Source organism: Amphiura filiformis, chromosome 19 (genome assembly GCF_039555335.1).
Source record: "Amphiura filiformis chromosome 19, Afil_fr2py, whole genome shotgun sequence".
NCBI lineage: Eukaryota > Metazoa > Echinodermata > Ophiuroidea > Amphilepidida > Amphiuridae > Amphiura > Amphiura filiformis.
Window position 1 is genome coordinate 10,574,773 of NC_092646.1, and position 27,495 is coordinate 10,602,267.

The window sequence follows — 27,495 nt, forward strand, 5'->3', positions numbered from 1 at the left end:
TTTTAAGCCTGAGCAAGTTGTAGCCCTGTCGAGCTGTCAATACGGAAGTCAATATCGGTCGCGCCGACCCGCGACATTGGTTACGAGACATTTTGCTTCAAGCCATGCATACAGACTGCAACTGTAGGCCTATGCTGAGTAGGTCTATAATTATCATTAGTGTCTTGTGTCAACTTTCACGAATTTATGCATTATTTGTGACACATTTTACCTCAAAACCCCCACATATCTTTAAGAATATTTTATCACAAATTCTTCAGACTTCAGTCATTTTGTTGAAAATTTACCGCTTATTGATATAAATTAACAACTTTTAATATAAAATTTAGATAGTCAATATGTTGTATACTCTAGTACATGAAAAAGTTTTGTTCAACATGTTTAAAATCTCACGTCGATTTACCTACTGTGATAGTTAAGCAATTAATTTGCCACGCCAGCATGATGTGTGCAAAAACTTACCGCAAAAATATATTTAAATCCTCCATTTCTTAGCCATGAACATATGGAGACTCGGGATTTCCTGATTTGTCTCGAGTTGCTTGCATTCTGGCGCTGATGCATACTGCCTTGCTGTTGTTGTCTACTCATGATGGACGGGTGAAGTATTAAAAATAACAAAATATATCACGATTTGTCCTGAAATTGTAGCACCAAAGTTCAGGATATATGAGACGAATGTCGACACATTAAATCCACAAGAAGTAGCAGTTGACGAAGCTCTGAAGTTTTTACTGCGACTTAGTAAAAAAGTTCAAATGACAAGAAGTCAAGATGTCATAAGCCTTCCTCAAGTATTCCGTATCACGGTTTGTCCCTTTTGTCTCTCCGACATTCAGGATATGAATATCAAAACATTAATAATCCACAAGTAGCGACTTGGCGGTAAAGCTCTGAAGTTTGTAAATGCGACTTAAACATCCCTATACAAAACATCGCCTCATTCGAAGTTCAAACTCAATTGACAAGAAGTCTGTATTTTCCTGAACTCTGAATTGACGGTAAAAAGTTGACAAGCATCTTGAAGAATCATTGAAACTATCATGATGTGTTATTCCGATTATGATATAAAGTCCCATCGAATGGTAAAACTTTAGAAGCCGGGCCGGACAAAAACCAAAATAACCCAGGACAAGAGTCTTGGTATAAACAGCTGATCCAAACTAGTGACTTGAGTTGACAAGTTTCAACCAACAGACAAGTCAACTTTCCGTATACAATGGGTATTCGAAACACGGGAAACCAACAACACCGGCGTTTTAGCCTTTAAACCTCAGGTCGATACCATTATAGAAGACAGGTAGTAGCTTGAGGCGACATATGTCTGGTCAAAAATCTCTATGGGAGTCTCTTGAAGGATGACCTCAAAGTTGAGGTCATGCATGATTAAAATACAGTATCTCTCGTTTTATCATATAAATATCGAGCGCACAAAAACTTTATAACACAATATACTGAGCTGTATTTTTGGCGTGACTTTTTGGTTTGTCTTCGGTGGAATTCGCCTTGAAATCTATTTAAATACAAAGTGTTAATGGTAAAATGCGCTGTGAGGAAATGGGTAATTAATGAGTTAAAATATTTACTTTTTTACTTTATAGTATCCCGATTACTAATGATTGTCGGGTGTGCAAAACACATTATGTCATGATGTGGCGCTCTACAAGTATAGTCATCGTGAACCTGTTCAACTAAAACGATGGAGGACACCTTGGGATAACAAGAACTTGGCAGGCATCATGCCAAACAAGCGATCTAATGCATATAACTCAATTGTTTTCCAAAGACTGTTAAAATGATTATCAAGAAGCAATTTAATCCAATACATTTTTTGAGCCAAGGCAAATGTGTAAGGGTCTATCATACGGAGACCACACAGAGAAAAATCATTCACGCATTTTCTTTTGACTCTATCATTACCACCAACAATTTAAGGTCTGCAGTATTGGGAATTTTAATATTCAAAACTGAAAAAAGATATAGAGTAGCTGAGGCAAAAGAAGTAATAACGCAAAATTTTCCTATCAAAGAAAGGTTTCTAGCGTGCGAGCAATTTAAGGTTCCCTCAATCTGTTTAAGCTTATAACCTTACAGTTGAGATCAACAACTTAAAATTCAAGGGAAAATTAATACCCAAAGTTTTAAAATGATAGTTTTCCAAAGAAGACCCAGCCCAGAAAAGGGACTCATTGAGTCAATCCAAATAGCTTCACGTTTGGTGAGATTAATCTTGCAGTCAACGGTCACGAATCTTTGGAAACGCTATGTTGACGACACATTCTGTGTTAAGTTTCGAACGCTGCGATCACTTAGCGTCTTTTTTGACCCACCTCGACAATCTACGGAAGGAAGTTATCAAAATAATTCACTTTAATATAGAAGACTACTTATGAGGGGATAACCATGATAACAATGACCAACTTGATGGCTCTACAGGAAGAAAACTCACACTGACCAGTATTGACTCGCACCATCCAGAATCAGCCAAACGTTCAGCGCTGTGATGATGCGATCACTGTTTCAAAGAGCTGACAATGTTTCGTTGGACATTAAGGAGGATAAAAACACGTAAAGATTGTACAAGTACCGGTACCCTTCTTAGTTTGGTCATGACTTTACATCCCGACCTGCCATGACATAGACCTAATTATAGCTACTGTCATCTTACTCTTGCTGTACGTAGCAGAAGAAAAACATTCGATCGTGTATAATTCGAGACGACCTATACTCTGAGACAACTTGTGTATCGGTACCTTGTCTTATGACCAAGTTTACATTGGCAGAACTTTAAACTAGTGAACACCATCTAGACACTGATTCTGGCAACACACACAAATCAGCAGCCGCCGACACACGTCAAGAGCTATTCCAAGTGGTCTGAAAGGACGTTTATAGAAGTTTGGCATCCCGCATATCAACTCTACTCCAGCAATGTCCAGACAATTTCAATACAAAGGAGCTATAGTGGACATTCCTCCTGATGAATGGAATAAATTATTCAAAAGGGCCTCTGACCAAGTTCATGGCATGCATGCCGTACGCAAAGGGGCAAGGGGCCTTCCCCCACTTTTGTCAGTCAGTCAGGGGAAATACACCCACTCGGGAGGAAAATTGACTGGGCAATTAGATGCACGAGTGGAGCGAGCCAATTGTTTTTGAACAGTCGGGGGAATCGATACCCGTTTTCCCCCCTCCAGCTCCCACATTTGAAAACCTGCGCACGCCACTGACCAAGTTAATCATTTTAATTTAAACCTCTGTTGTTCTCCACATCCACTCCACACAGGAAGTTCCTTCATTAGCGCATTGACACTTCCTGTCCAACACTTTGACGTGTCCTCTTGACAGTTCCAGTACTGCCATATACACCAATACAAGTGGTCTCTGCACAGTGGGGCGCTACGGAGAGGGGGGAGGCAAGGGGAAGGGCATTTCCCCCAAATATTTTTCACTTACACTTTCAGGATTGATAGGATTAGGTTCAAGCATTTTAGTAGGCCTACCCCATCTCCAGTTTCTTTCCAAGCTTTTCCAGTGCTAATCAATCTTTCCTTTAAACTGGTTAGTACTAGTATTCACTCCAACAATATCTTCAGGAAGTTTATTCCACACATCCACCACTCGCTGGGAGAAGAAGAACTTCCTCAAATTCAAACCTTTCTTCAGCTGCCTTTTGAAGAGTTTGAAGTTTGGACCCCTATAGTGTCTGTGTTATGAGACATGGTGAAAAGCTGATCTGGGTGGATATCTTCTAAGCCGTTGAGAATTTCCTCGATCAAGTCACCTCAAAGTCGCCTGATCTCCAAGGGATACAGGTTCAGTTCTTCAAGTCTTTCTTGGTAGGGCTTCTCCCTCAGGCTTGCAACCAATTTGGTAGCTCTTCTCTGGATTTTCTCAATGGCTTTGATGTCTTTACCAGGTGGGGGTTCCATGCCTGCACACAGTATTCTACGTGTGGGCGAAATCCGCGAATGTATGCCTTATACAAGATAGGGAAGCTCTCCTTGTCAATGTGTTTGAAGGTTCTCTTAATAATCCTCAGGCTATAGTCATAGCTTTGTTGGCTGCCTTTGTGCATTCGGCAGATTGGTGTGCAATCGTCTGTGATGTATACACCTATAGGTCTTTCTCCTCTTTAGCCGTCATGATTTCTTCTTCCCCTAGCACATAGCTTCTCTCAGGGTTGTTGATTCCCATGTGCATGCACTTGCATTTGGAGGCATTAAACCGGAGGACCACGTATCTGACCAATCTTTGAGATGGTTTAGGTCTTCCTGCATATCATCACCTCTTAGAGTTGTTCTTCTGGACTCTGTTGTAAAGCTTTGTGTCATCAGCAAACATCTTTGTTTTTGGACGATACCACTTCTGGCAGATCATTGACAGGACGAAAAGGATTGGTCCCAATACCGAGCCCTGCGGTACGCCGCTTATCAGCCCATTCTGACCAGGCGGCGGATGACATGATCGAGCCGGCAACTTGCGAAACCGCGTATGGCATTTTCCAATATAACGGTCGGTTAGTTTTGTGGGGCTCATTATCGAACCCCAACGGTTTTAGCTTGTATTTATATTATTTATCAACATAGGCCTATTTGTTTGTGATATTTCAAGCGTTTTAAAATTTCAAAATAATCCCATTCAATTACACGGGTTGACGATGAAAATTTACTGAATTTAGAGAATGCAATGCGGCCCACCACCTGATTCTGACAAGCCTTTCCTTACTCCAACTTGTTGTTTCCTGTCTTGGAGGAAAGCTACAATCCATTATATTTCATAAGTTGCATCAACCCCCTCCCGGCCCCCCAAAAAAAAACACGTAAATTTCTAGGCTTTTTGCGCCGGCAATTTTTTGCGCAAAATTGGTCGATTGCCCCCTCCTGACTGATTCACTGATTATATTGATCAATTAATTGTATTCAATAGTGCGGGCACCGAGGCAGAGTTTCCCCTGCTACATGAAACTATTTTATGGACCAAGTTCTCCGACAACCACTGCCTGGCTGTTGTGTTTGCTGCGTGCGGTGCCGAGAGCACCAAGTAGGAAATTACCCAAGCGTACGTCAAAATTCAAAATGGCCGGCAAAACAGGTTTGTCGAAAAAAATTATCCACTGACGTGACATCAAAATAACTCTGATTTTATCGTCAAATTACCATCTTCTCGCTATATTCGACAAAATCATAAGAGAATGGATAAAGATAAGGCGACATCGGAGCAAGAGGACAGTAGGTCACCTGTGGAAGTGAAGAAAGAACCTGTTGAAAGTGAAGACATAAAGGTAGGCCTGTCAATTTATTATTAGGAAGCCTATAACTTAGACTGCGGAACTCAGTCCTCAATGATAGTCAGTCATTTATCTTTTGGTCGTTATATGACTATCATTTGAGGGACTGAGTTGTTATAATATATCTTCCGAGGTGCAATTTCAGACAATAGCTGGGGATTAGTGGGGCAGAGGTTATCTATTTGAATCCTTTCATGACCACTGAAGCATAGTCAAGTCTGCCAAGGACACTCGGCACAAATTGAAAGACCATCACAAAAGAATGCATGCATGTCAGGTCATCGACACCAATTTGGTGTTTGTTATGACACAAATTTGGTGTCTGTTATGCACCTCGAAATATGTACCTTAAAGTCTGTATCTATAGGAAGCCATGATTATGAAAAAATTATAAGCTTATTAGTTCGCAAGGCAGACTTAAAAACCGGGCAAAACAGACACATCATTTATCGGTATGACATTTTCGTATCTCTGAATCGATACTGCATAACACTCCTGGTGGAGTCATACACGCAGGATGTGGTGTGCGCATGGATTAAATTAGTCTTGCTGGTTGAGGTGGTTTGTGACGGCTGCTTTGAATTGCTTGATGTCTTCTATTGTAGTTATTGAGTGAGGTAGTAAGTTCCAGTCTTTGACTGTTTGTGGAAAGTAGCTATATCTGGTTCCATACAGCAATACGCAGTATTGCTGTCTGGTAAGCAGGTACGAATTGAGACGTTGTGAATTGAGACGTCGGAGCCGGTCAAACACAGAGGACTAGCCTACATCCCGTATCCTACTATCACTCAAACAAGCAAATCTCTTCACGAATTCACTCACCTTGCGATCCTACATCATCAGTTGAAACAAACATCTAAGTTTCCAAAAACAACTTTGTCATTCCTCAAAACTACAAGTAACTTCATTAATAAAAAATTGAAATCATACTATTACCCGTTATTGAAAATTTTGTTCGATTTATGTGAACCAAAAGAACGCACGAGTCGAGTTCAGTTTACCAAAATGGTAGCTCCTGCCTCCTGGTCACCTCAGATATGACGTCAGTATATACACGGAACATCATACTAATTTACATTCCCAATGGACTACCACAACATGCCACCTTCAATGTACAGCTGTAATTTTCTCCCAAATATGTTTCACTTACCATTTCTTGTTTTGTCCAAACTTGACCACCACATGGTGAAAAATTGATAGAACCCATTTTCAACATTTATGTTCCTTCAAAAATGATAATTCCATGGTAATATTCCCACCAGCAGCTTCCTAAATCTCCAACTTTCATGAATTGATCAGAGATGTTATCATAGCATGCTCTGACCTCTATGACAATGTGCTTGACCAAGCCTCCCAATTGCCATGTCAACTCCCAACCACACTCATTGGGAGATGCCTTCTTCCCAAATGCAGGATAGGATGTTTTTTTCCATCTCATTCCTTGCACTGGCTGACCTATTCTTCAATACCATCTAGTGCAGAGAATAAGAACTATGCCTCAATAATGATGATAATATGCACACATGTTCCAGATAATGATGCAATATTGCACACATCATTGCACATGCATGGCATGCTATGTCTTGAAAGAATGCTGGACGGTTCGCACCCTTTCAATTTCGGACCGTGCACTTTCGCCCCTTTCTATTTTCGCACCGTGCACTTTCGCCCCTTTTATACCGCGGGTATTGTGCTGCTGTTGATTGATGCACGATCGATTGCTTGAACTCCCGGCGGTGCGGCGTAGTATGTTTATAGTGCTGGGGCCGTCGGGCACAAGCGCGGATCCAGGGGGGTGCTTTGGTGGCTGCAGCACCCCGGGGTATGAATCGCAAAAAAAAGAGAGAGAGAGAGAGAGAGGGAAAAGAAAGAAAGAAAGAGAGAAAGAAAGGAAAAAGTATGCACCAAATTGCGCGAATTGAGTTCAGAAATGCAAAATTTCCCTAGACAAGGAGACGCTGCCCCCTTCCAACACCCTGGACCCCCGTATTGGTCACTAACTTTACAGCAGGCGCGGTTTGGGGCGGGCCCTCCTCCCACCAAAAAAAGAAATGAGAGAAGAGAAGAGAATAGAAGAGAAGAAAAATGGGGAAAGCTAAAAAAGGAGAAAAAGAGAAGAGAAAAGGGAGAAAAGGAGGAGAGAAAAAGTTAAATTGCACATAATTGAGTAGGTTCATGCCTATTAAAAAACCACAGAGTCGGCCCGGGTATATCGGAAGTAGGCCTTACAATATGGGCCTGCACTTATTTTAGCCATTGCTTGAAGGCGGGACCTCGTACCAAAAGCATTTGAAAATTACTGCGGGCCGGCCGATATGCAGGGCCTATCACATTTTGTCACCAAAGTCACAAGACGACAATAATAGGGAAAACTTGTCCACGAAAGGCTTCATGGACGGGCTGTCATTCACAAATTTTCGGCTTTTTCAAACTCAAATAATTGTACACACTAATAGTACCAAAATGGTCCACCAAATCGCTTTAAGTAGGTCTTCATTTTGCAAAATTTCCAACTTCAGAGGGGGGAACATCCCCTCAGACACCCCCTGCGTAGTGCATAAACAAGTGGCCATTTTCGCTTCTGCTTTCAACATTAATTTTACCAATTAATGTTTAAAACAATATATAGGCCTATAACAATCATGATAGGGGAAACTTGTCCACGAAAGGCTTCAAGCCCCGTCATTTCACAAATTTTCGACTTTTCAACATGTTCAAACTAAAATTTTACACACTATATATTGACAAAATGGTCCACCAAATCGCTTCAATTAGGTCTTCATTTTTCAAAAGTTTCTTACTTCTGAGGGGGCACATCACCCCTCAGACACCCCCCCACGTCGGCATAAGCTGACGCGATGCCCACTTCAGCGCATATTTTTTTTACTTGTTTACGATATTTTTTAAAGCACCCCGGGGGGAAGCTGTCCTGGATCCGCCCTTGGTCGGGCATGCACTTATTAAGTCATGATAAACCCGGGAAGGAAGGAAAGAAAGGATATTTTATAACAAAATAGAGGAACGATTTTTTTTTTCTCAGTATATATTACAGGCCAGATATTTTAGCAGCAGGCTTACCCAAAATAATGAAATAATTAGAATTCAATGATAAAAATAGTAATAATAATAAATAGTAATAATAATAATAAATTTATATTTAATTATTAATTATAATATGTATAAAAACAGTGAAAATTTGTTCCAACTGACGACCAAAGGATGGATCCAAAAGGATACAAGTGTCAACAAGCAATGGATAAAATTAAAAACAATGAAAGTATGACACAACATCCAATGGGGGAGTAACACAAAACATATAAACAAAGTTAATTTAATAATATAATATGATGATAATAATAATAATATGATAATAATAATAATAACAACAATGTTAATAATATAAACAAAGTTTATTTAATAATATAATATAATGATAATAATATGATAATAATAATAAGAAGAAGAAGAATAACAATGATATGAGGATGGATGCAGATTATTTTATCATATTCATTTATTATAAAATTTTTGTCTCTTAGTGAAATATTGTATTAGTCTATGTACATTTTGCATTATAATTATCTTTTAACAAACTTTTATATTTTATATTTTAGTAATGTTTTAATATCCACACGGACATGTGGAAGATCAATATTGTATTGAACATGTTTTACCGTGTATAAATAAAGTTATTATTATTATTATTATTATTATTATTATTATTATTATTATTATTATTATCCCTCACTTTTCTCAAAAAATTGAGATTTTTATACCACTGGAAACCTCTGGCTACATAATGTTTATGTCCAAAAAATAATTCTTGCAGATTTAATTCGTCTAGCAAAAATATCGTCAATTTTGAATTACATTCTGGTGTACCAGAACGAAATTACAGCAGTGGCCTATGGAGCAGTGTAATACACATAGTCATGCATAACTCGCATAATGCAAAATCGGAATCAACTGAAATTTTGGAAATAAGATTTTTTCAAGCATATCTACCATGTCTACTAAAAAATGTCATAAAAAGATGATACTAGGATCACGAAATACTCCTTTAAGATAGATGTCATTTATGCGACGGAACCATATAGCCTGATCATGCAAACGAAAAAAGAAAGAAAGGAAATAAAGAAAGAAAGGGAAAGAAAAAACGAAATCCAAAGAAATTAAGATGAACTGAACAAATTTAATTGATAGAAATAAATTGATTGTTTAAAACTGTTTATTATGTGCAGCAACATCCAAAAACAAAACAGGGTTCAAAAGACAAAGCAGCTTTCTTGATTAAAAAAAAGAAGAAAAAAGGCACTATCAAAACGAAAAAAAAGAAAAAGAAAAGAAAAAGACAGCAATTCATCTCCTTTACACGATCTTTATTATCTAAGAAATAGATGCTATATTACATTATTGACATCTTCGAGTTCAAACATCCGCCTTAAAATTGTCGGCATATTTAGCAGATTAAGATATAAGATGTGCCGTGGTGTTAATAAAGCATCGTCATAATGAGTCCGTGATTGACAGGCCAGTAAACAAAATGAATCATGATCACATAAATGTCAATCATTTACAATGCAGCTAGAATTGGATAGCATTTTTTCCACAAATTTGTTTATTTACTTTATGTTATTTATTAAAACCATATTTATACAGGGCTACCTTTCAGATAAATCTGCTATTACAGGGCTCTGTGTCATAAAAACAATATACATAACAATTTGTAGAATTATACATAACCCCTATATATGTAAGATTTTTTTAAAACATAAAATGCATAAACATCAAAAATCATACATCAAATATATCAAAATTCATTAAAAGTATTTACATTTCTTTGTTTTATACAATTTACGTAACACTTGTAGAAATATATATTAAATTAATTAAGAACACAGACAAAATACATCATTCATTAAAAGACATAAAAGTTAAAACATTTGGTTCATTATTTACATTTCTCATTAAAACGAACAGAAAACTTTCCTGATTAATAATATTTTACGATCGTACGTCAAAAGGCATATGGCACTTTTGCGTGTCTGTTTCTGATACCCTACCATTGATTGGACCCACACCATACCCGGCGCTTTCGCGTAAGTCATTCATTACATAATGGGTTGAAGGAGTCACACTTTATACAATCACGCGACGGCGTGGCCGGAGACTTGTCAAGCAATCGATCCGATACGGGTGTGTTCTGGGACGAATATATCGTGCTACTGCCAAGTCACCGTGAGGCTACCATTGCATTGATTGAACCCATGTCACGCCCGGCGTTTTCGCGTACTAGTGGCAGCTAATACTCGCGGTGAAGAAAGGTGGTGAAAGTCGGCACAGCATTATCGCAAAGCTGCTGCAGACATTTGTTTTGCTTGTGCGCATTTGTCTTTGAGAAATTTGCTAAATATTTTTTTCCATTAGTGTCATGTCAAAGAAGATCAATTCGCAACATAAAGATGGGATAAAATTATAAATTATAAGCCATCATATTTTTGGCCATATCAATATTAGGCCCTATAAATTTTATACTTTATAGGCCATAAATAATTGAATACTAAATTATATAGCCTATTATAAAGTACTAATAAGGTAACATAATTCTAATAACAATAATATAATAATAATTAATATAATAATAATAATAATAATAATAATAATAATAATAATAATAATAATAATAATAATAATAATAATATTATAAAAATAATTAATAGGCTTAAAATAAAATAAAATAGAAATGAAATGAAATAAAATAGGCCTAAGTAAAACAAAATAACAAATCAAAAACATAATGAATACCAATCTTTAGTCGAAGCACATTTAATATATCGTAATAATATAGGCCTATTAAATTCAATCGAACCGGAGAGTCCATCAACATACTATTTGCTTTTGTACACGCTGGACCCAGTACCGGTACTGCAAACACAGACAATCAACACTCAAAAGTCAATCAATACTATACACATACAACACCCCCACTGTACCGCCGGGAGGTGAAGCGATCGACCGTGCATCATCAATCAACAGCAGCACATTACCCGCGGTTTAGAAAGGGGGCGAAAGTGCACGGGTGCGAAATTGAAAGGGGGCGAAAGTGCACGGGTCCGAAATTGAAAGGGTGCGAACCGTCCTGTTTCCTCTTGAAATACCCTCCACTCAAGCATGCAAGCATTAACCAATGAGGAGTTAACATGTTGGCAATTTAGAAAGGGTTGCCATTTCATGCCTTTCTGCACACATTTGGTGCTATGGATTACTGTGCTCTTTTGCTTGCACTGCCTTGGGCTGTATTGAGGTGTAATAATAGTCCCAAACTAATATGTTTGGTAGACTCATAACCGGTGCGATCTTACCTTTCCGATGTTGATTAAGATACTTCTTGCATCGATCCGAGATGCGGAAAAACCAATAGTCATTTTGTCCCACATAAATGAATAAATAACAAAACCCCCGATCCCCGAGTGGACTCACCCATTCGGTGACGTCACTACGATAATCACCCCTTATCCGACTTGGGCAGCCCCTACTCGGCCAAACTTGTAGGCGGCGGGGTCGGGATAATCAACATCGGAAAGGTAAGATCGCACCGGTTATGAGTCTACCAAACATATTAGTTTGGGACTAGACTCAGTACACCGGTCGATCTTACCGCTTCGATGTTGATTAAGATACTTCTTGCATCAACATCTGAAAGATCGATCTAGCAAGTAACCGACGGATGGAGGTACAAGATTGGCCAGCATCTGATAAGGATCGGGAGAGTGGGTAGCATGGTAATCGCGAGGTCAAACTATTTCCCCCCCTCACGGCGGAAACAGAAAGACTACGTGAACAGACAAAAACCCTGAACTGAAAGTTCAGTGGTTAAGAATAGAAACACTGGTTCTTACCATGTTGGAATTCTGATTGTCCATAAAACACCTGATACCCAACCACCATATTATCTCCGCAGAATAGCCCTGGAGAACTTATCGCCTGGTGCGTTGGTTTACGTTTTTGTAGTAAACCGTGGAAAAGGACGACGGGTTCTTCCAAGACACAGCCTGACAAATCTCTTCTATGGGGACCCCCTATGGTAGGCCCACGAAGATGAGATAGATCTGGTTGAGTGGGCCTTGGGGCGGCGTCTTTTGCCGCCCGAGTCCACCAACACCTGGACCAGCCACCGTGCCAGAGTCTGTTTAGCGGCTGGCCCGTGCGGTTCTGCGTGAGTGATAAATAAGCGGTCATGAGCCCCTCTTAAGGTTTGTGTTCGGCCAAGGTAGTGCTGTAGCGCCCTCACCGGGCACCACAACCTGTCTTCGGCTATTGATTGAACCCTGCCCAATACTGGGGAGGAAGAGGCGAGTGTCGGAATGTACTTCGCTCATTTTTGCAAGGAAATCCAGGCGAAGAAACAGCGTCGCCCGTTGTTAGTAAATACGGAGGCTGACTTCGAGACTGCGTGCAACTCTGAGCAGCGCCGTCCCGAAGCCAACGCCAGAAGAAAGGCCGCCTTAAGAGTGGCGTATTTAAGGGTCGCTTTTGACAGGGGCTCAAAAGGGGACCCTTAATATACTCCAAGACTGTGTTGAGGTCCCATGGAGGGACCACCTTCCTTTCGGCGGGCGCTCGTTGAACATACCGTCGAGAAGAAGACTTAGGGACCCATCTGAATTGATAGTCGGCCCGTCTTCGAATCCTCGATGAGTCGAGAGAATGGCTGACTTATAGTTGGCTATCGTTGCCTGCTGAAGTCCTGACCTGAACTTTTCTGTCAGAAAATCTGCGACTAGAGGCACAGAGGCTCTAGTGGGAGATGTATTGCTCTCATCGCACCATGCGTAGTAGGGAGCCAAGCGCTGACTATACGTGCACGGAGGGTAGACTCTCGTCTACCCCGGCGATGAGAAGCAGCTTCTGATGAAAAGCCTCCCTCCGCCGCCCGTTCCCTGATAACGGCCATGCAGCTAACTGCAGGTGCTCTAGTGGTAGACTTGGTACCTCTCCTCCGGGCATCCGGAGTAGATTTGGTAACTCGGGGAGTACTCGCGGCTGTGCCGCTAGTAGATCCACCATCGGTCGAAACCACAGGTGTTTCGCCAGAACGGTGCTATCAGAATGCGTTGCAATCCTCCTCCCGATCTTGGTCACCACCCTTGCGAGTAGCGAGATCGGGGAAAGCGTAAGCAGTCATTCCTCCCAGTCTCACGGACAGAGCGCCCACGGCGAATGCCTGTGGGTCTGCGACCCTCGAGCAGTACACCGGCAGTTGATGATTGCGATGAGATGCGAACAAATCTATCGAGGGGTGGTACATCACCTCGAAGATCGTCTGGGCGACCTGCGGAGCAAGGGACCATTCTGTAGGTCCCGACACCTTTCCTCGTGACAGATCGTCGCGAGGATGTTGGTGACTCCGCTATGTGCATCGCTCTCAGCGTAATCTGCCTGGCCTTGCACCACCCTATCAGGCGTAGTGCGTGCAGGCACAACCGTGGTGACCTTGTGCCCCCGTGTCTGTTGAGGTAGGCCACCACGGTTGTGGTGTCTGATTGGACAACGATATGAGATCCCACGATCACCTTCTCGAAATGCTGGAGAGTTCTCTCCACTGCCCAAAGTTCGAGAAGGTTGATATGGAACTCCGTCTCCGTGGCCGACCATAGGCCGAGACTGAGTCCCGTGGATGTGGGCCCCCCCAGCCCAGTTTTGGCCAGCGTCGGTCGTCACTACGTGGCCGCACCGCTGGTGCAGGAACCTGACACCTTGAGTCAAATTGGGCTGATGGGTCCACCACCAGAGTTCTCTCGCGCGATCTCCGACATCGGAACCGCGAGGGATATTGAGTGACGACTGGGCCTGTAAAAGGCTAGAAGGTGTAGTTGTATAGGCCTCATGTGAAAGCGGCAGTGCGTGCGAGGTCTACCATACTGGCCATAAGGCCCAAAACCTTCATCCATGCCACAGCGGGTGCTCCCTCTGACTCGGCCAAGAGTCGGGCACACCTCGCCATGTTCGTCACCCTCTCGGGTGATGGCGCCGCGATCCCCTCCTTGAGGTTGATCTGGGCCCCTAAGAATAGTGGTGTCTCGTCGGGACCAAATTGGATTTCTTGGCGTTGATCAGAAATCCCAGGTCCCCGCACCGTCACGGACTACTAACTCCACGAGACACTGTGTCTCCAGTGGGGTGCGTCCGTAAATGAACCAATCGTCCAGGTAGCAACACATGTTGACTCCCCTGCGCTTCAGGTACGCTGCCACCGCCCTGACCAGGAGTGTAAACACTCTGGGGGAGGTGGGCAAGCCGAATGGCAGGCATCGAAACTGGTAAGTTTGACCCTGTACCTTGAAGCGTAGAAACCTCTGATCTTGAGGTGCGATCGGAACATGCAGATATGTCGTCCGAGAGATCTAGCGATGCCGCCCACATACCCTTGATGGGGCAGGCTAGCACCGAAGCGAGAGTCTCCATTCTGAACCTCTTGGGCCTGATGAACTCGTTCAGCGGCTTGAGGTTCAGAATGGGCCTCAATCGCCGGTCTTCTTTGGAGCCAGAAAAAGCGTGCTCCAAAACCCTTGGTGAAAGGGGGTAGACCGGGACAATCGCTTGCTTCGTGAGAAGCTGAGTGATCTCTGACAGTAGTGCCCGGCGCTGGGGGCCGTCTGGCGGCACTACCGTGGACCTCTGAATCGTGCAGGCGCCACGAGGGGTGGCTGGTAAATTCCAGCCTGTAACCCCCACTGACCACTGACAATACCCAGGCGCCCGGTGAGATGGCATGCCATCTCTGGGCGTGTAATGCATCATGCCGCCCACAGGGGAATCCCCTGTGGGAAGTCCAGGGCCTGCCGGCATGGACTGTCGACCGCCGTGCCCTCAGGACCGATCTGGTTTGCCACCCTTAGAAGAACGGCTCTTCTTAGGGGGCTTGCCATACGATCCAGCAGTACTCTTGCGCTTCCCAGTCTTTTTGGGAGGTGCTGGAGTAGCCTCGGGCTCGGGTGTAGTCTGTGGTGCGCGTCCTGCTGAAGCCGGAGCTGGCGCTGAAGAACGCTTAGAAGACTTCTTCTTCTTGTGCTTCTTCTTCGCCTTACTGCCCTTCCCCCTGGTCAGGGCAGCCTCCGACTTCTTCAGAGTGCTCTCATTGGTGGCCTTCTTTGCCCGGTCCTCAACCGTAGCGCAAAAGGCCTGTCCAAAGAGTAGCCCCTGTCCCACCGAGTCTGACTTCTTCATTGCATCAGCAAAGTCGGAGCCGTAAGTTGACTGGAGGGACAGACAGGCACTCTCCCGGCGGCGAGATGACATCCTATGGGCTAGGCCCATAGAACTCTCGTTGAGGTTAGCTGTTAGCACCGCTAACAGATTAACCTCATGGAAGAGTTCGGCGTTGCCCGTGGTCGTTCGCTACCTTCCTACCGAGGTGCTCGGCAAGCGTGGTAGCGGCGCTAGAGACTCTGATAAGCGGCGTGCTCGCTTATCGATGAGCTTTAGCTCCTCCTCCCACTGGGGGAGAGCGACCCGTGCGCCTTGGCCGCTAGCGGCAGGCGCTTGGCAACCGTCTGGATCCATGTCAGGGACCCTGAGGTAGGTTTCAGTAGTCCTCCTGCGAAACACGCAGTGAAGCGTGCAAGCACGCGGCGTCGAAGCTCCAGCGAGCCTGACAGCCCTCTGAAACCTACCCTTGAGGTCCGCCCGGGAATGCAAGTGCAGGCGACCCTTGTGTGGACGCGCTAGCTGGGCATCCTACTGAAAAGATGCCCTGGTCCTCCTGAACGGACTCCTCCTGAGAGAAAGCCAGGCCCAAACCTTGGGCCACACGGCTCATCACCTCAGCGGTGTCCGCAGGCAGACCATTGCTAGCGAGTTCCTCACGACGAAGCGAGAGAAGGATACCTGAAGCTAGCTGCACAGTCTCAACAGACTGTGAGTCGCTACTGGTTTCATCTTCCGACTCCTTTCCCTCGCCTTCAGACTCTGACTCACTCTCTGATGAGGAAGAGATCTGACGACGGGCATCTGAAGGTGGACAGGAGGTGTCGCCACCGTGTGGCTAGCCAACTGAACACCAGCAGAAGAGGGAGTACTCCCGCTAGACCCCGAGATGCTAGCTATAGCACCCGGGATCCTGCGCTCTCGCTGCTGTCGCCCTAGCCATAGCAGTGTGCGGCCTACCCTGAGCTGTATCAGGGTTAGCCACGCCGCCGCCCGGGTTGGGTAACAACTGGTGGTACTGCTTGCCCAACGCTAGGCGGCACTTGCCACGGTGGAAGACCGTGGAAGAAACCACCCTGCGGCGGGTACCACGGGGCATACCCTGTCGGTAGCTGACCCTGAAAGGATCCGCCACCAGGGAAACCCCATGGAACGGCAGTACCAGTACCGCCTCCCCCCCCCTGTTGCCACAGAGACTGTGGTAACCAGGACGTAGTACTGCGGTACCTGCGTGGTTGTAGCGTGGGTGCCCGGTAGGGCTCCGGCTGCGCACCACTGTACCCATGCCTCACAGCGTTCCCCGCTAGAGGATCAAGCCGTGTGTATGGGTACCCGCTATACTGGCTGTCCCTTGGCTAAAAGGAGCTTGCCTAGTATCACGGGTAGCTGAGTGGGTATACCCTTGTTCAGTTTCCTCGCTACCTGAATAGGCAGTATCAATCAATGGAGCCATGCTCCGCTGAATAGATAGTGATCGATCATAAGAGGGTAATTGACCCATTGACTGTAATGGATCACCACGCTCTGCTGGCTCTCGAGGACATAAGTGGGTTGTTGATCAGCCAGGCTGTTCAAACTACCTACCCTAACCTCTTGAGCCTCGCCCAAGGTCGCTGTGTGTGGCGGACCACTCACGGCAGCTATGGGCGGCGTGCATAGTGGCTACCACTGAAGTCAAGCCGTAGCTCGTCTCGGTAGCTGCCACTGTTTGCACTTGGGTCGCTGTCCCGTGAGAGACTGCGAGCCCAACCCCGGTATAGCCGCTAGCCAGTCCCGGAGGACAGCCGGCAGCCATTCCAAGGCCCAGGGAATCACTCGGCGGTCCCACCAAAAAAACGCTGCCGTGTGACAACCCCAGTTGGTTCTGCTAAGACTACACCTGAAGCGTTAGCCCGGTATCGTCTCTGCTAAACCCATGCGTTTTCATTCGACCCTTGCGGGGAGCGAAAGGCGTGCTGCGTGCGTGGATCAACCCAGGCAAGCCCGGGTTCCACTGGCACGCTGCGTGCTACAGACCGGCCGAGGCAAGTCCGCTGCACGCTGTATGCTAGGATTCAACCCAGGCAAGCCCGGGGTCCCCTTGGCATACTGTCCGTCGCCGGCTACTTCGCGGGTGCTAGACCGCTCGTTAGCCAGCAATAGACGGGTGTCCACCTGCAAGAAGCTCGCTAGAGACCTCACTGGTAGACTGGTACTCGCCTGTTAGGGCAAGTACCGCCCTGCTGCCTGCTACTAGCTTAGGCGTAAAGTCAGTGCTTTCGCTGGCTGCTAGGCCTTCGGGCTCGCTAGCAGTCCCGGAGGGTCCGCCTGCTTGCCCGGGACCGGAGCCCCAGAGGTTACCTTAGCGTGGCCCTTGCCTGCCTCGCTAGTACCTACCATATCAATCTTACCTGTAGGCTTCTGTTTCTTAGTCTTCGTCTTCTGTCTGTGTCGAAGACCTAGACGAGCGCTACTTTCTAACTCCTCGAAGTGGATGTCCGATAAGCCTATGCAAAAGGAAGCACACTTATTTGATTTAGAGCAATCCCTGTGGGGAGTAGCAGAGTGGATGCGGGTCCCACTCTGGTACAAAGGAAGGGCATGATTGACAAGGCCTAGACATTGTAGTAATCGGGGCGTTACAGCACTACCCCCGAACACAAGCTCAAGCCCAATAAACAGACCCACACGCACAGTGGCTGGACGCTGATGTAGTGGTATGATATAAAAATATATATACAAAGGGATGAAAAACTGAAAACCTTTTGGGGAAGATTTGTCAGGCTGGCCCCTTCTGAAACACCCCGAACTCTTAGCAATAACTCGGCGTCATCAGACGCGTACTGAAAGATATAACGATAGAGCACACCATAAACATAGCGATAATCACTCACCATACATGTATACACAGTACTGTACAAACATCTATTGTAACTTACTAGTCTGTTATAGTTGTTTTACGTGAGAACAAAAATAAAATGGCGCCCTAAGGCTGCCATTTTGAAAGCGATGTGTCCCGTATATGAGCGGAAACACACATACAAGCTAAGTTTTTGGATCGTTTTTGTCACTTTTCTAGCGAAAAATGTCGTCAAAACTATCTCCCTAGCGACTATACTGGTTGGTTTTACCTCAGTGTAACAAACAAACTGTATATCTAAATCCTTTGGTTCGTAATGATACTTAGCGTTGGTAAAGAAAAATCCACACGTCTATCTCATCTAGAAACCAAGGAGGATAAGGGTGATTATCGTGTGTGACGTCACCGAATGGGTGAGTCCACTCGGGGATCGGGGGTTTTGTTATTTATTCATTTATGTGGGACAAAATGACTATTGGTTTTTCCGCATCTCGGGATCGATGCAAGAAGTATCTTAATCAACATCGGAAGCGGTAAGATCGACCGGTGTACTGAGTCTTGGAAATCATGATTTGGGGTTATGTTTTGGAGCATATACATTGAACATATACAGCTGAAATTTGACTGTGGATATTTAAACTTTCTTGAACAAAGTGAGTACAAGTTGGGGATCATATTTTTCAGATATGGAATAAGGGTTTTAGTGCATTTTGAAGGTGGTAGGTGTGTGGGAATTCTCATAACTGGTGCAGATATCGTGTTTCGGAATGTAAACAACTTTGACAGCTGGTCCACCTTATATCTTACTTTGGTGTCATGCTGGGTAAGTCATACTGAAGTATGACTTGCCCACACTGGGTATAACGTCAGTATCAAGCTGCTTATTAAACGGTGGATCGGATTGGTTGAAATCAACGCCACGTTTTTGACCTTACAGGGGTCAGAGATATGCATATTCATGTATGAAAACAGCGATGCGGATATAGTATCATCATCGAGAACTGAGAATTGCGACATTTTCGATGTTTGTACCGGGGAATTTCAGACACGGAGACTCATGGAGATTTGAAAAATTCGTCCAAAGGTAACCAAAGGGTTGGGGATCGCATTTTTAACTATCACTAAATGTTTCGGAATTGAGGTCGGCTAAAAAGTAGACAGTTTCGGGGACTATAATTGGTGTAGATGTCACATTTTGAACAGTGAGCGATAAGTGACCAATTTCATGCTCAGCACAAGTGACTATCTTTACACAGGGTAGAAAGTAGCTATATTTATGACAGTTCTTGTTTGAAGCTATTACTTGGTAGCAGTTGGAATGTTGGTGCCGTGACTGACGTCGGACCGGCAGTAGGAGGTCATTTACCGGCAGGGCGAGGAGGTTCTGTCGTGATTTCTGGAGAACAGTTAATCTGCTTATTGTCCTTCTATTTTTAAGTGAGTTCCATTGAAGGTTGGTGAGTATGTCAGTAACGCTGCTGTATCTGGAGTAGTCATTGACGACAAACCTTATGACCCTGCGTTGAACTTTTCTAATTTATTGGTGAGATCCTGTGTGTAGGGGTCCCAAACTGTAGATGAGTACTCCAAGAGTGGGCGAACTAAGGTGAAATATGCATTTTCCTTGATGGATTTATTACAAGAGTAGAGGTTTCTTTTTATAAAGCCAAGTGATCTGTTTGCTGAAGATGTAATCACGGTTAATGTGCTTGTTCCAGGTTAGGTTGTTTGTGATATCAACTCCAAGATAAGCGTGACACGCCGTGGATTCCAGTGGGGATTGATCTAGGGTGTAATTATAGACCTTGGGATTACGAACATGTGTAATCCCATGACAAAGCACTTTTGGTGTTGAAATGCATTTGCCAGTCATCCTGCCACTGGGCCAGGGTGTCAAGGTAAATCTTGGAGTTGATCCTGGTCAAATTGGTTAGAAATATTGCGATACATTACACAATCGTCATGAACAGTCTTATTTCAGAACTGATATTGTTGGGCAAATCATTAATGAAGGTTAAAAAAGCAGGGGTCCCAGCACGTACCCTGGGGGCACGCCAGAAGTCACCTCTGTCCAAGTCGAGTGCTCACCCCGACAACGACCCTCTGGAGTGCAGGCGTGTGAGGAAATTTGAAATCCATGTGAAGGTTTTGTTTCTAATACCATATAAATTTAATTTGTGAAGGAGACGTTTATGAGGGACAGTATCAAATGCTTTGGCGAAATCCATAATAATCATATCAATTTGGGATCTGGAGTTGAGGGAGGACGCAAGGTCATTAACTTAACTGTAAGGATTAATTGAGATTCCCATGAATGGTGTTTCCTAAAGCCGTGCTGTTTATCAGAAAGGATGGAATGCTGATCAAAATGAGACATAATTTGGGAATGAATAATATGTTCTAGGGTTTTGCAACAAATGGAAGTTAATGAAACGGGTCTATAATTTGAAGGAACAGAACGATCGCCTTTTTTAAAAACAGGGGAGATGTTGGCACAGAGCCAAGATGATGGTAGGTTACCTGTGTCCAAAGACTTTTGGAAAATCAGACAAAGAGCAGGAGCCACCTCTTCAGCAGCTAGTTTGAGAATTTGAGCAGGTACACCCAGGGGTAGCACTAGGTTTTAAAACCAGGGGTTCTCAGAACCCCTGAACCCCCTGAAAGTGTTAAAAATATGCGCTCAAATCCTAAAATGGGGGGTTCTCTAATCTGTCAAGTATTGAATGTACCGTTTTAATATATCAGTATCAGATTTTGTGATTTTGGTTACAATGAAAAATGATGTGTTACCTGTACCATAGTTAAGCAAGGCCCGGCAAAAAACACAATCTCACGCTTGTCATGCCGCGATACTCGCTATTGACCAACTATCGCACTTTTTAAGAAAGTTCCCAAGCAGTGTACTTTAATAAAAGTGTTGCTTTATGCCATAAAAGTTAGCGAATTCCATAAAAGCGCAGTTCAACTTCGCCATGTCGGCAAAGTGCAGAATTCAACACCATTGCAAGCACATGGAAGCTATGCTTTACTCAATAAAAAATGACATTTCATTGCAAATGAGTTCAAGTTTAGGTCAAATATCATGATATTTACTGAATTCCTGGAGTATTTTGACTATAAAACATAATTCAAGGGCAAATTGTTGTCATTTTTTTTTTTTTTTTCCGATATCATTGCGTCGTATTTCACCGATGACATATCTCTACACACCACCTGCCAAGCATTTCTTTCCGATCCCTAGAATTAGAAATTACCAACTCACGTATGTGTCATCATTCAGTACTGCAATAACTCATCAGCAGTGATTCTAGACAATATCGCAATCTGTGTAAATATGCCGGCGGTGTGTATTTTATTTCTATTTTTAATTTATGTTACACTGCTACGGCGACTTCACTTGAACATTTAAATGTTACATTGCATTTTATGTTACATAATTTCTGGACAGGCCGTAAATATTGGAGATCGAAGCTTTTATTTTCTTTCACATGTTTTCATTTTTCTGCGCGCATGAAAACCCCTGAACTGGTATGCAAAATGAATATATGCGCTCAAACTTCAAAATATGCGCTGTACGCGCAGAAACGCAGGTTAGCGCGACCCCTGGGTACACCATCAGGGCCGGAAGCCTTATTTGGCTTCAGATCTTTTAACAGCTTGACAACTCCCTCAACTGAAATCTCAAAGTCGGGCATGGATGGAACATTTATACCGGTTGAAGTGGGTGGAAGTGTAGCTTTCTCCTGTGTGAATACTTGCTTAAATGTATCATTGAGAATGTTTGCCTTCTGGATGTTTCCAGAAACAATCTTACCATTACTCTTCAGGGAGGGGACTCCACAAGAGTCGTTTTTCATACTTTTTATAAAAGACCAGAATCTTTTTGTGGAGTCAAGACAAACAGAGTTTATGTATTTCCTGTAGGATTTTCTAGTTTAGTTATGGGTAATTTTCCTTTGATTTTGAAAATTTTCAAAAGTGTCAGGTGTTGGTTGTTTACGCCAACTGTTATATGCCCTTTGTTTTCTTCTATGTAAGCGCTTGATACCTTAACCAATCCAAGGGGTCAGATTCTTTTTGGTGACCATACGAGCTGGAACATGGGCATCCATGACATCTTTGATTTTATTTTCAAAATCAGTATACAACCCTTCAACAGTTGAATTTGTATTATCACTGGAAGTAAGATAATTACTAAAATCAAGGAGGTCAGATTTTATAGCACTGACATCAGCTTTATGGTAGCTGTACACTTTCCTTGGTTTAGGTTTAACAGTTATGGGTTTTGAGTTAACAACAATCAGAGGGATACCATCATGATCCGATATACCGGTATCACAGTTGAGCTCTCCACTAAGGAGGAATTGGTGGTAAAAAAGAGATCAAGGATATTCTTGATCCTAGTAGGCTCGGTGACCATCTGTTCGAGCCCAAACTCAGCCGAGATATCCAGCATATGATTGGACAAGGCAACATATTGGGAACCAGGTGGTATTGATTGGGTTGGCCAATCAACATCGGGAAGGTTAAAATCCCCGGCTGAGTAAATTTGGCTGTTATTGTTTTTACTAGCTTTACGAAGAGACTCTTGTAACTGGTCAAAATACTCAGTAGTATTTCCATACTGTTGAGAGCGGTAGAAAGAGCCAATGGTGATTTGCTTGGCTCCCTGAAGTTCTATTGAAACCCAAACTGCCTCACAATTTGAGTCAAGGTCCACTCTATGAGTGGCTATGAGGTCATTTTTGGTTGCTATGAGGACTCCTCCTTTAGCATGCCCAAAATCACGGTCTTTTCTAAAAACCGTGAAATTGGGTGGGAACAGTTCGCTGCTGTTTATCGAATCATTCAAATGTGTCTCAGATCCTATGATGATGTCCGAAGATGAACGTACCAGACGGAAGGCGGCTAAGGAGGCCAGCCAACCAAAGGCACCGGCCACATCAGCGCCCAAGCGGTTTCGGTCCAAAGGTCAGACAGCCAACCCGACCTATATCCAGGTGCCCCAGCAGCAGCAGCTGGTTGCTCAGCAATTTCAGCAGCAGCAGCAGCAGTATCCTTCCTCTTGCAACCGTTATTTCCGCCAGCCACCCATGCCCCCTCTGGCCCGTGCGAGGTGCAAGAGGCGGCAGGCGGAATCACAACCGCAATCGCAGTCGCAAGGGAGGCGAGGCAAGAGTGACGGTGCCGGTCGTAACGACCCGTCCGCCTATGGCGGACGCGGTCGGGACGCCTGGTTCTGACTCCTTCCGGGACCCGACCGCCCGCTCCCAGTGGGCGGTCGTCTCCTGGCATTTGCCAGGGCTTGGCGGGGTGACCTCAGACCGATGGGTCCTAGAGACAGTGTCTCTAGGCTACCAGATCGAGTTCACCTCCCGTCCTCCTCGGTTCCGGGGGGTTCGAGTCACCCCGTCACCGCTGGATCCCTTACAGAGGGAGGCCTTGGTGGGGGAGATCGAAGCTCTCCTAACAAAGAGAGCCATCACACCTCTCCCCAGGGCCTCCCGTACAGGCCATTACTCCACGTTCTTCCTTATCACAAAGAAATCCGGGGAGTGGCGCCCAATCCTCAACTTGAAGCCCCTGAATGCCTACATCAAGGCCCCACGTTTCCGGATGGAGACGCTGCGGGCGGTGTTATCTGTCCTTCAGCCAGGCTGGTGGGGAGTCACCCTAGATCTGAAAGATGCATACCTCCACGTACCAATCTATGCGAGTCAGACCAGAAATGGCTTCGCCGTGTTCGACGGTACCGCCTTTCAGTTCCGGGTCCTCCCGTTTGGCCTCTCCACGGCCCCGGACATTCACTCGACTGGTCAAGTCGGTGGCAGAGTTTCTCCGGAGGAAGGGGATCACGATCTTCGTCTACCTAGACGACTGGTTGTTGGTAGCCCCCTCTCCGCAGTGTCTGCGCCAGGATGTTCAGGGGGTGTGCAGGCTGGTCGAGTCCCTGGGGTTTATCATAAACCACCAGAAGTCTTTTCTCTCCCCATCTCAGTCGCCTCAGTTCCTAGGGGCGACTATAGACTTCGCCAGGGCCGGGTTTCTCCTATAGACTCGAGGATCGCTGACGTTCGGCTCTGCGCTCTGCAGATCAGGCAGGCAGCATCGGTCCAGGCTCGGTCGTGGCTTTCGCCTTCTAGGGCTGATGGCCAGCCTCATAGATCTGGTTCCAGGCTGCCGGCTACGCACGAGGAAGATACAGTTGTACGGATTCCTCGGACGGTATCGAGCGTGGCGCCATCCTTTGAGCCTCAGGATTCCGGTCACTCGGCATCTCCTCCCCTGCCTCTCCTGGTGGATAGGTCAGCCGAGTGTTCAGATAGGCGTTCCATTCCCGAAACCCCGCCTTCCCACGTCCCTACCACGGATGCATCCAAGTCAGGGTGGGGAGCCCACTTTCAGGCGCCAGGCTCTCCGGCGTTGGTCGAGGACTCAAGCTCGGAGACACATCAATCTCCCGAGCTGTGGGCCATCTTCCTCGCCCTCCGCCAGTTGGGTCTACGGATTCACGGCCTGTTCATCCTGGTCAGATGCGACAGCATGACAGTTGTGTCCTACATCAACAGGGAGGGGGCACCAGAAGTCCCAGCCTTTGCAAGGAGACGGTGTCCCTCCTCCTGTGGTGTCTCACGGAGGGATATTTCCCTCCGTGCGGAGCATCTGGCGGGTAGACAACACCCTGGCCGATTCACTGTCCCGAGGGGGGCTTCAGTCATCCACGCGCCTGGCCCAGAGGGGAGCGCCAGTAGAGTGGCATCTTCATCCAGCAGTCTGCCGTTCCATCTTCCAGAGGTTAGATCGCCCGCATGTCGACCTGTTCGCGTCTCATCGGAACCACCAACTTCCGACCTACTTCTCCTGGGGCCAAGACCCCAGGCGATAGGCAGAGACGCCATATGCGGGAGAGCTGGGAGGGCGATTCGAGCCACGCCTTCCCTCCCATTGCTCTGATCCTCGGGTGCTGGAGAAGGTAGCCCGCTCTCCAGGCTGTATTCTCCTTCTAGTCGCTCCTCTCTGGCCCAAGCAGTGGTGGTTCCCGCGCCTCCTGGACCTCCTAGGGGGGGAGCCAGTCAGCCTTCCTCGCCGTGGGAAGCTTCTGTCCGTTCCGTCACGCCAGCAGGTTCAGATGGGAGTGATCAACAACCTCCATCTGACTGTTTGGTGTACCCGCCAGTCCTACCAGGCGGCGGGACTTTCTGAGTCGGCTGCCGCACTCGCTGCAAAGGCAAGGCGACAGTCGACTCGACAGACTTACGATTCGCGACTTCGCCGGTTCTACAGGTGGTGTGCCGGTCGAGAAATCGACCCCCATTTTGCCCCTGTAGGCGGAGTCGCGGACTTCCTTACAGAAGTTTTCCACGGCGGCGGCTGTATGCCTCGGACTGCCCAAGCGTACAGGACGGCCATAGCAGCGGTCCATCATGGCTTTGGGGGAGGCATGACTGTCTCCTCTAGTCCAGCCCTCTCCGCCCTCATTAAGGGCATGTTCTCGGAGAGGCCCCCAGTCCGCTCCCTGGTTCCGAGTGGGACCTCCCGTTGGTGTTGCGATATCAGTCGAATCCTTCGAGCCCATGGAGGACCTCTCGCTGCAGGACCTGACACTAAAGACAGTGTTCTTAGTGGCAGTGGCCTGCGGTCGGCGTTGTTCTGATATTCATGCTCTGTCGATCGACGAGCACCATTTACGCTTTACCAACGGGGGGTGTCTCCATCCTGCCTAGGACCGGTTTCTTGGCCAAGAACCAGACCATGTCATTTACTCCTTCCCCGGTGTTCCTCCCTGATCTGGTCCTGGTCGCAGGACAGGCGGAGAAACCGTCATGTCCCGTTAGGGCCCTTAGAGCGTACTTAACCCGTACCGAGAAGATCAGGGGGGACATCAGGCAGCTTTTCATTACATCGGCCAGGCCATTTAGGCCGGCCGCTAGGAGCACTATCAGCCACTGGGTTGCCTCCGCCATCCGTTGCGCCCACCAAAAACATCACGAACGGATGACGGGTCCTCAGACACAGTCACAGTCACAGGTCAGGTGTCACGACATTTGATCCCAAGCAGCATCTTGGGCTTTCCACTCTGGGGTGTCCCTGAGGGAGGTGCTCGACGCAGCAGGCTGGAAGAGCCCCACCACCTTCCAGTCGACCTACCTCAGGACGCCCTCGCAAGTCATTCAGCCGTCGGTACTTCAGCACTGCTTGCAGGCCGCCAGGGATCGGATCGAGGACGTTAGGTGAGTCTTGGGTTGGGTGGTTTTTGTTGTGGTTGAGCGGAGTTTGCACTGTGTGCCCTCCTCACCTCTCACGACTTTCTTCCACCTCCTTGCTCTCAGTGGTATTCTGTGCATAGATCAGGTCGTGGGAGGGAAGTAGAGGGTGCGCAGTTTATTCCCCTCTCAGAAGTGAGAGGGACATACACAAGCGCACGATACTTACCTCCACGACCTGAGCCCTTCCCTGCTTTTATGCGTTCCACCCCTCAAGAAAGTCATACGTTCTCACACGTGAGGGTCGCAAGAAACGTGTGTTGGTGAGGGCGATATCTCGTTAGTGTTGGGCGACACCAACACCTGGGCGTTGTCATCCCCGTTCTTCCGGGGGTGCCAAAACCTTTTTCTGTGGTACAGGGGGTTTCTTGTGGTCCCAAACTTTGTTTTGTGCATAGATCAGGTCGTGGGAGGTAAGTATCGTGCGCTTGTGTATGTCCCTCTCACTTCTGAGAGGGGACTCACTACCACCGATCGTTGTCGTCACGACACACAAACAGTTTAGTCATCCATTTCACCCGCCGGGATGGCCGCCATCTTTAAAATACGATGCGACGAAATCTCGTGGTAGAACACGTTGATCCACACACAGTACAAAGATATGCTTCTGGGTTTGCTCGATTACCCAGAAGAAAACTTGAAAATACTGATGAAATAAGTCACTACAACCACCAAAAATAGTTCCAAGATGTTCCAGGGTAGCTTATGTACCACAAGGTAAACCTTGTAAAAAGATTTTCAGTCAGAAAGATGAACTTTGGAGACTAAAAATCACCAGCGATGTTGAGGCCGAGGTACACACCACCACACGCGCACACCCTTTGGTGCTGCCCTATGTTTGCACAGAAGTGCTATCTCAGTTTGGGTGCGACAAATTGAATCACGTGCTATAAATG

The 27,495-nt window shown here is 45.8% G+C and overlaps 2 protein-coding genes across 2 annotated transcripts in view; one reads left to right on the plus strand and one right to left on the minus strand.

The window, feature by feature from the left end:
- Positions 1-1,513, minus strand: part of LOC140140906 (NADPH oxidase 4-like) — a 41,262-nt gene extending 39,749 nt beyond the window's left edge. The window contains exon 1 of the mRNA XM_072162660.1: positions 463-1,513. Coding sequence (XP_072018761.1) covers positions 463-591 — 129 coding nt within the window. The 5' untranslated portion in view covers positions 592-1,513. The remainder of the gene's footprint in view (positions 1-462) is intronic.
- Positions 1,514-5,007: 3,494 nt separating this feature from the next.
- LOC140140376 (uncharacterized) overlaps positions 5,008-27,495 on the plus strand; it is a 37,867-nt gene continuing 15,379 nt past the window's right edge. Inside the window, exon 1 of the mRNA XM_072162136.1 lies at positions 5,008-5,284. Coding sequence (XP_072018237.1) covers positions 5,195-5,284 — 90 coding nt within the window. The 5' untranslated portion in view covers positions 5,008-5,194. The remainder of the gene's footprint in view (positions 5,285-27,495) is intronic.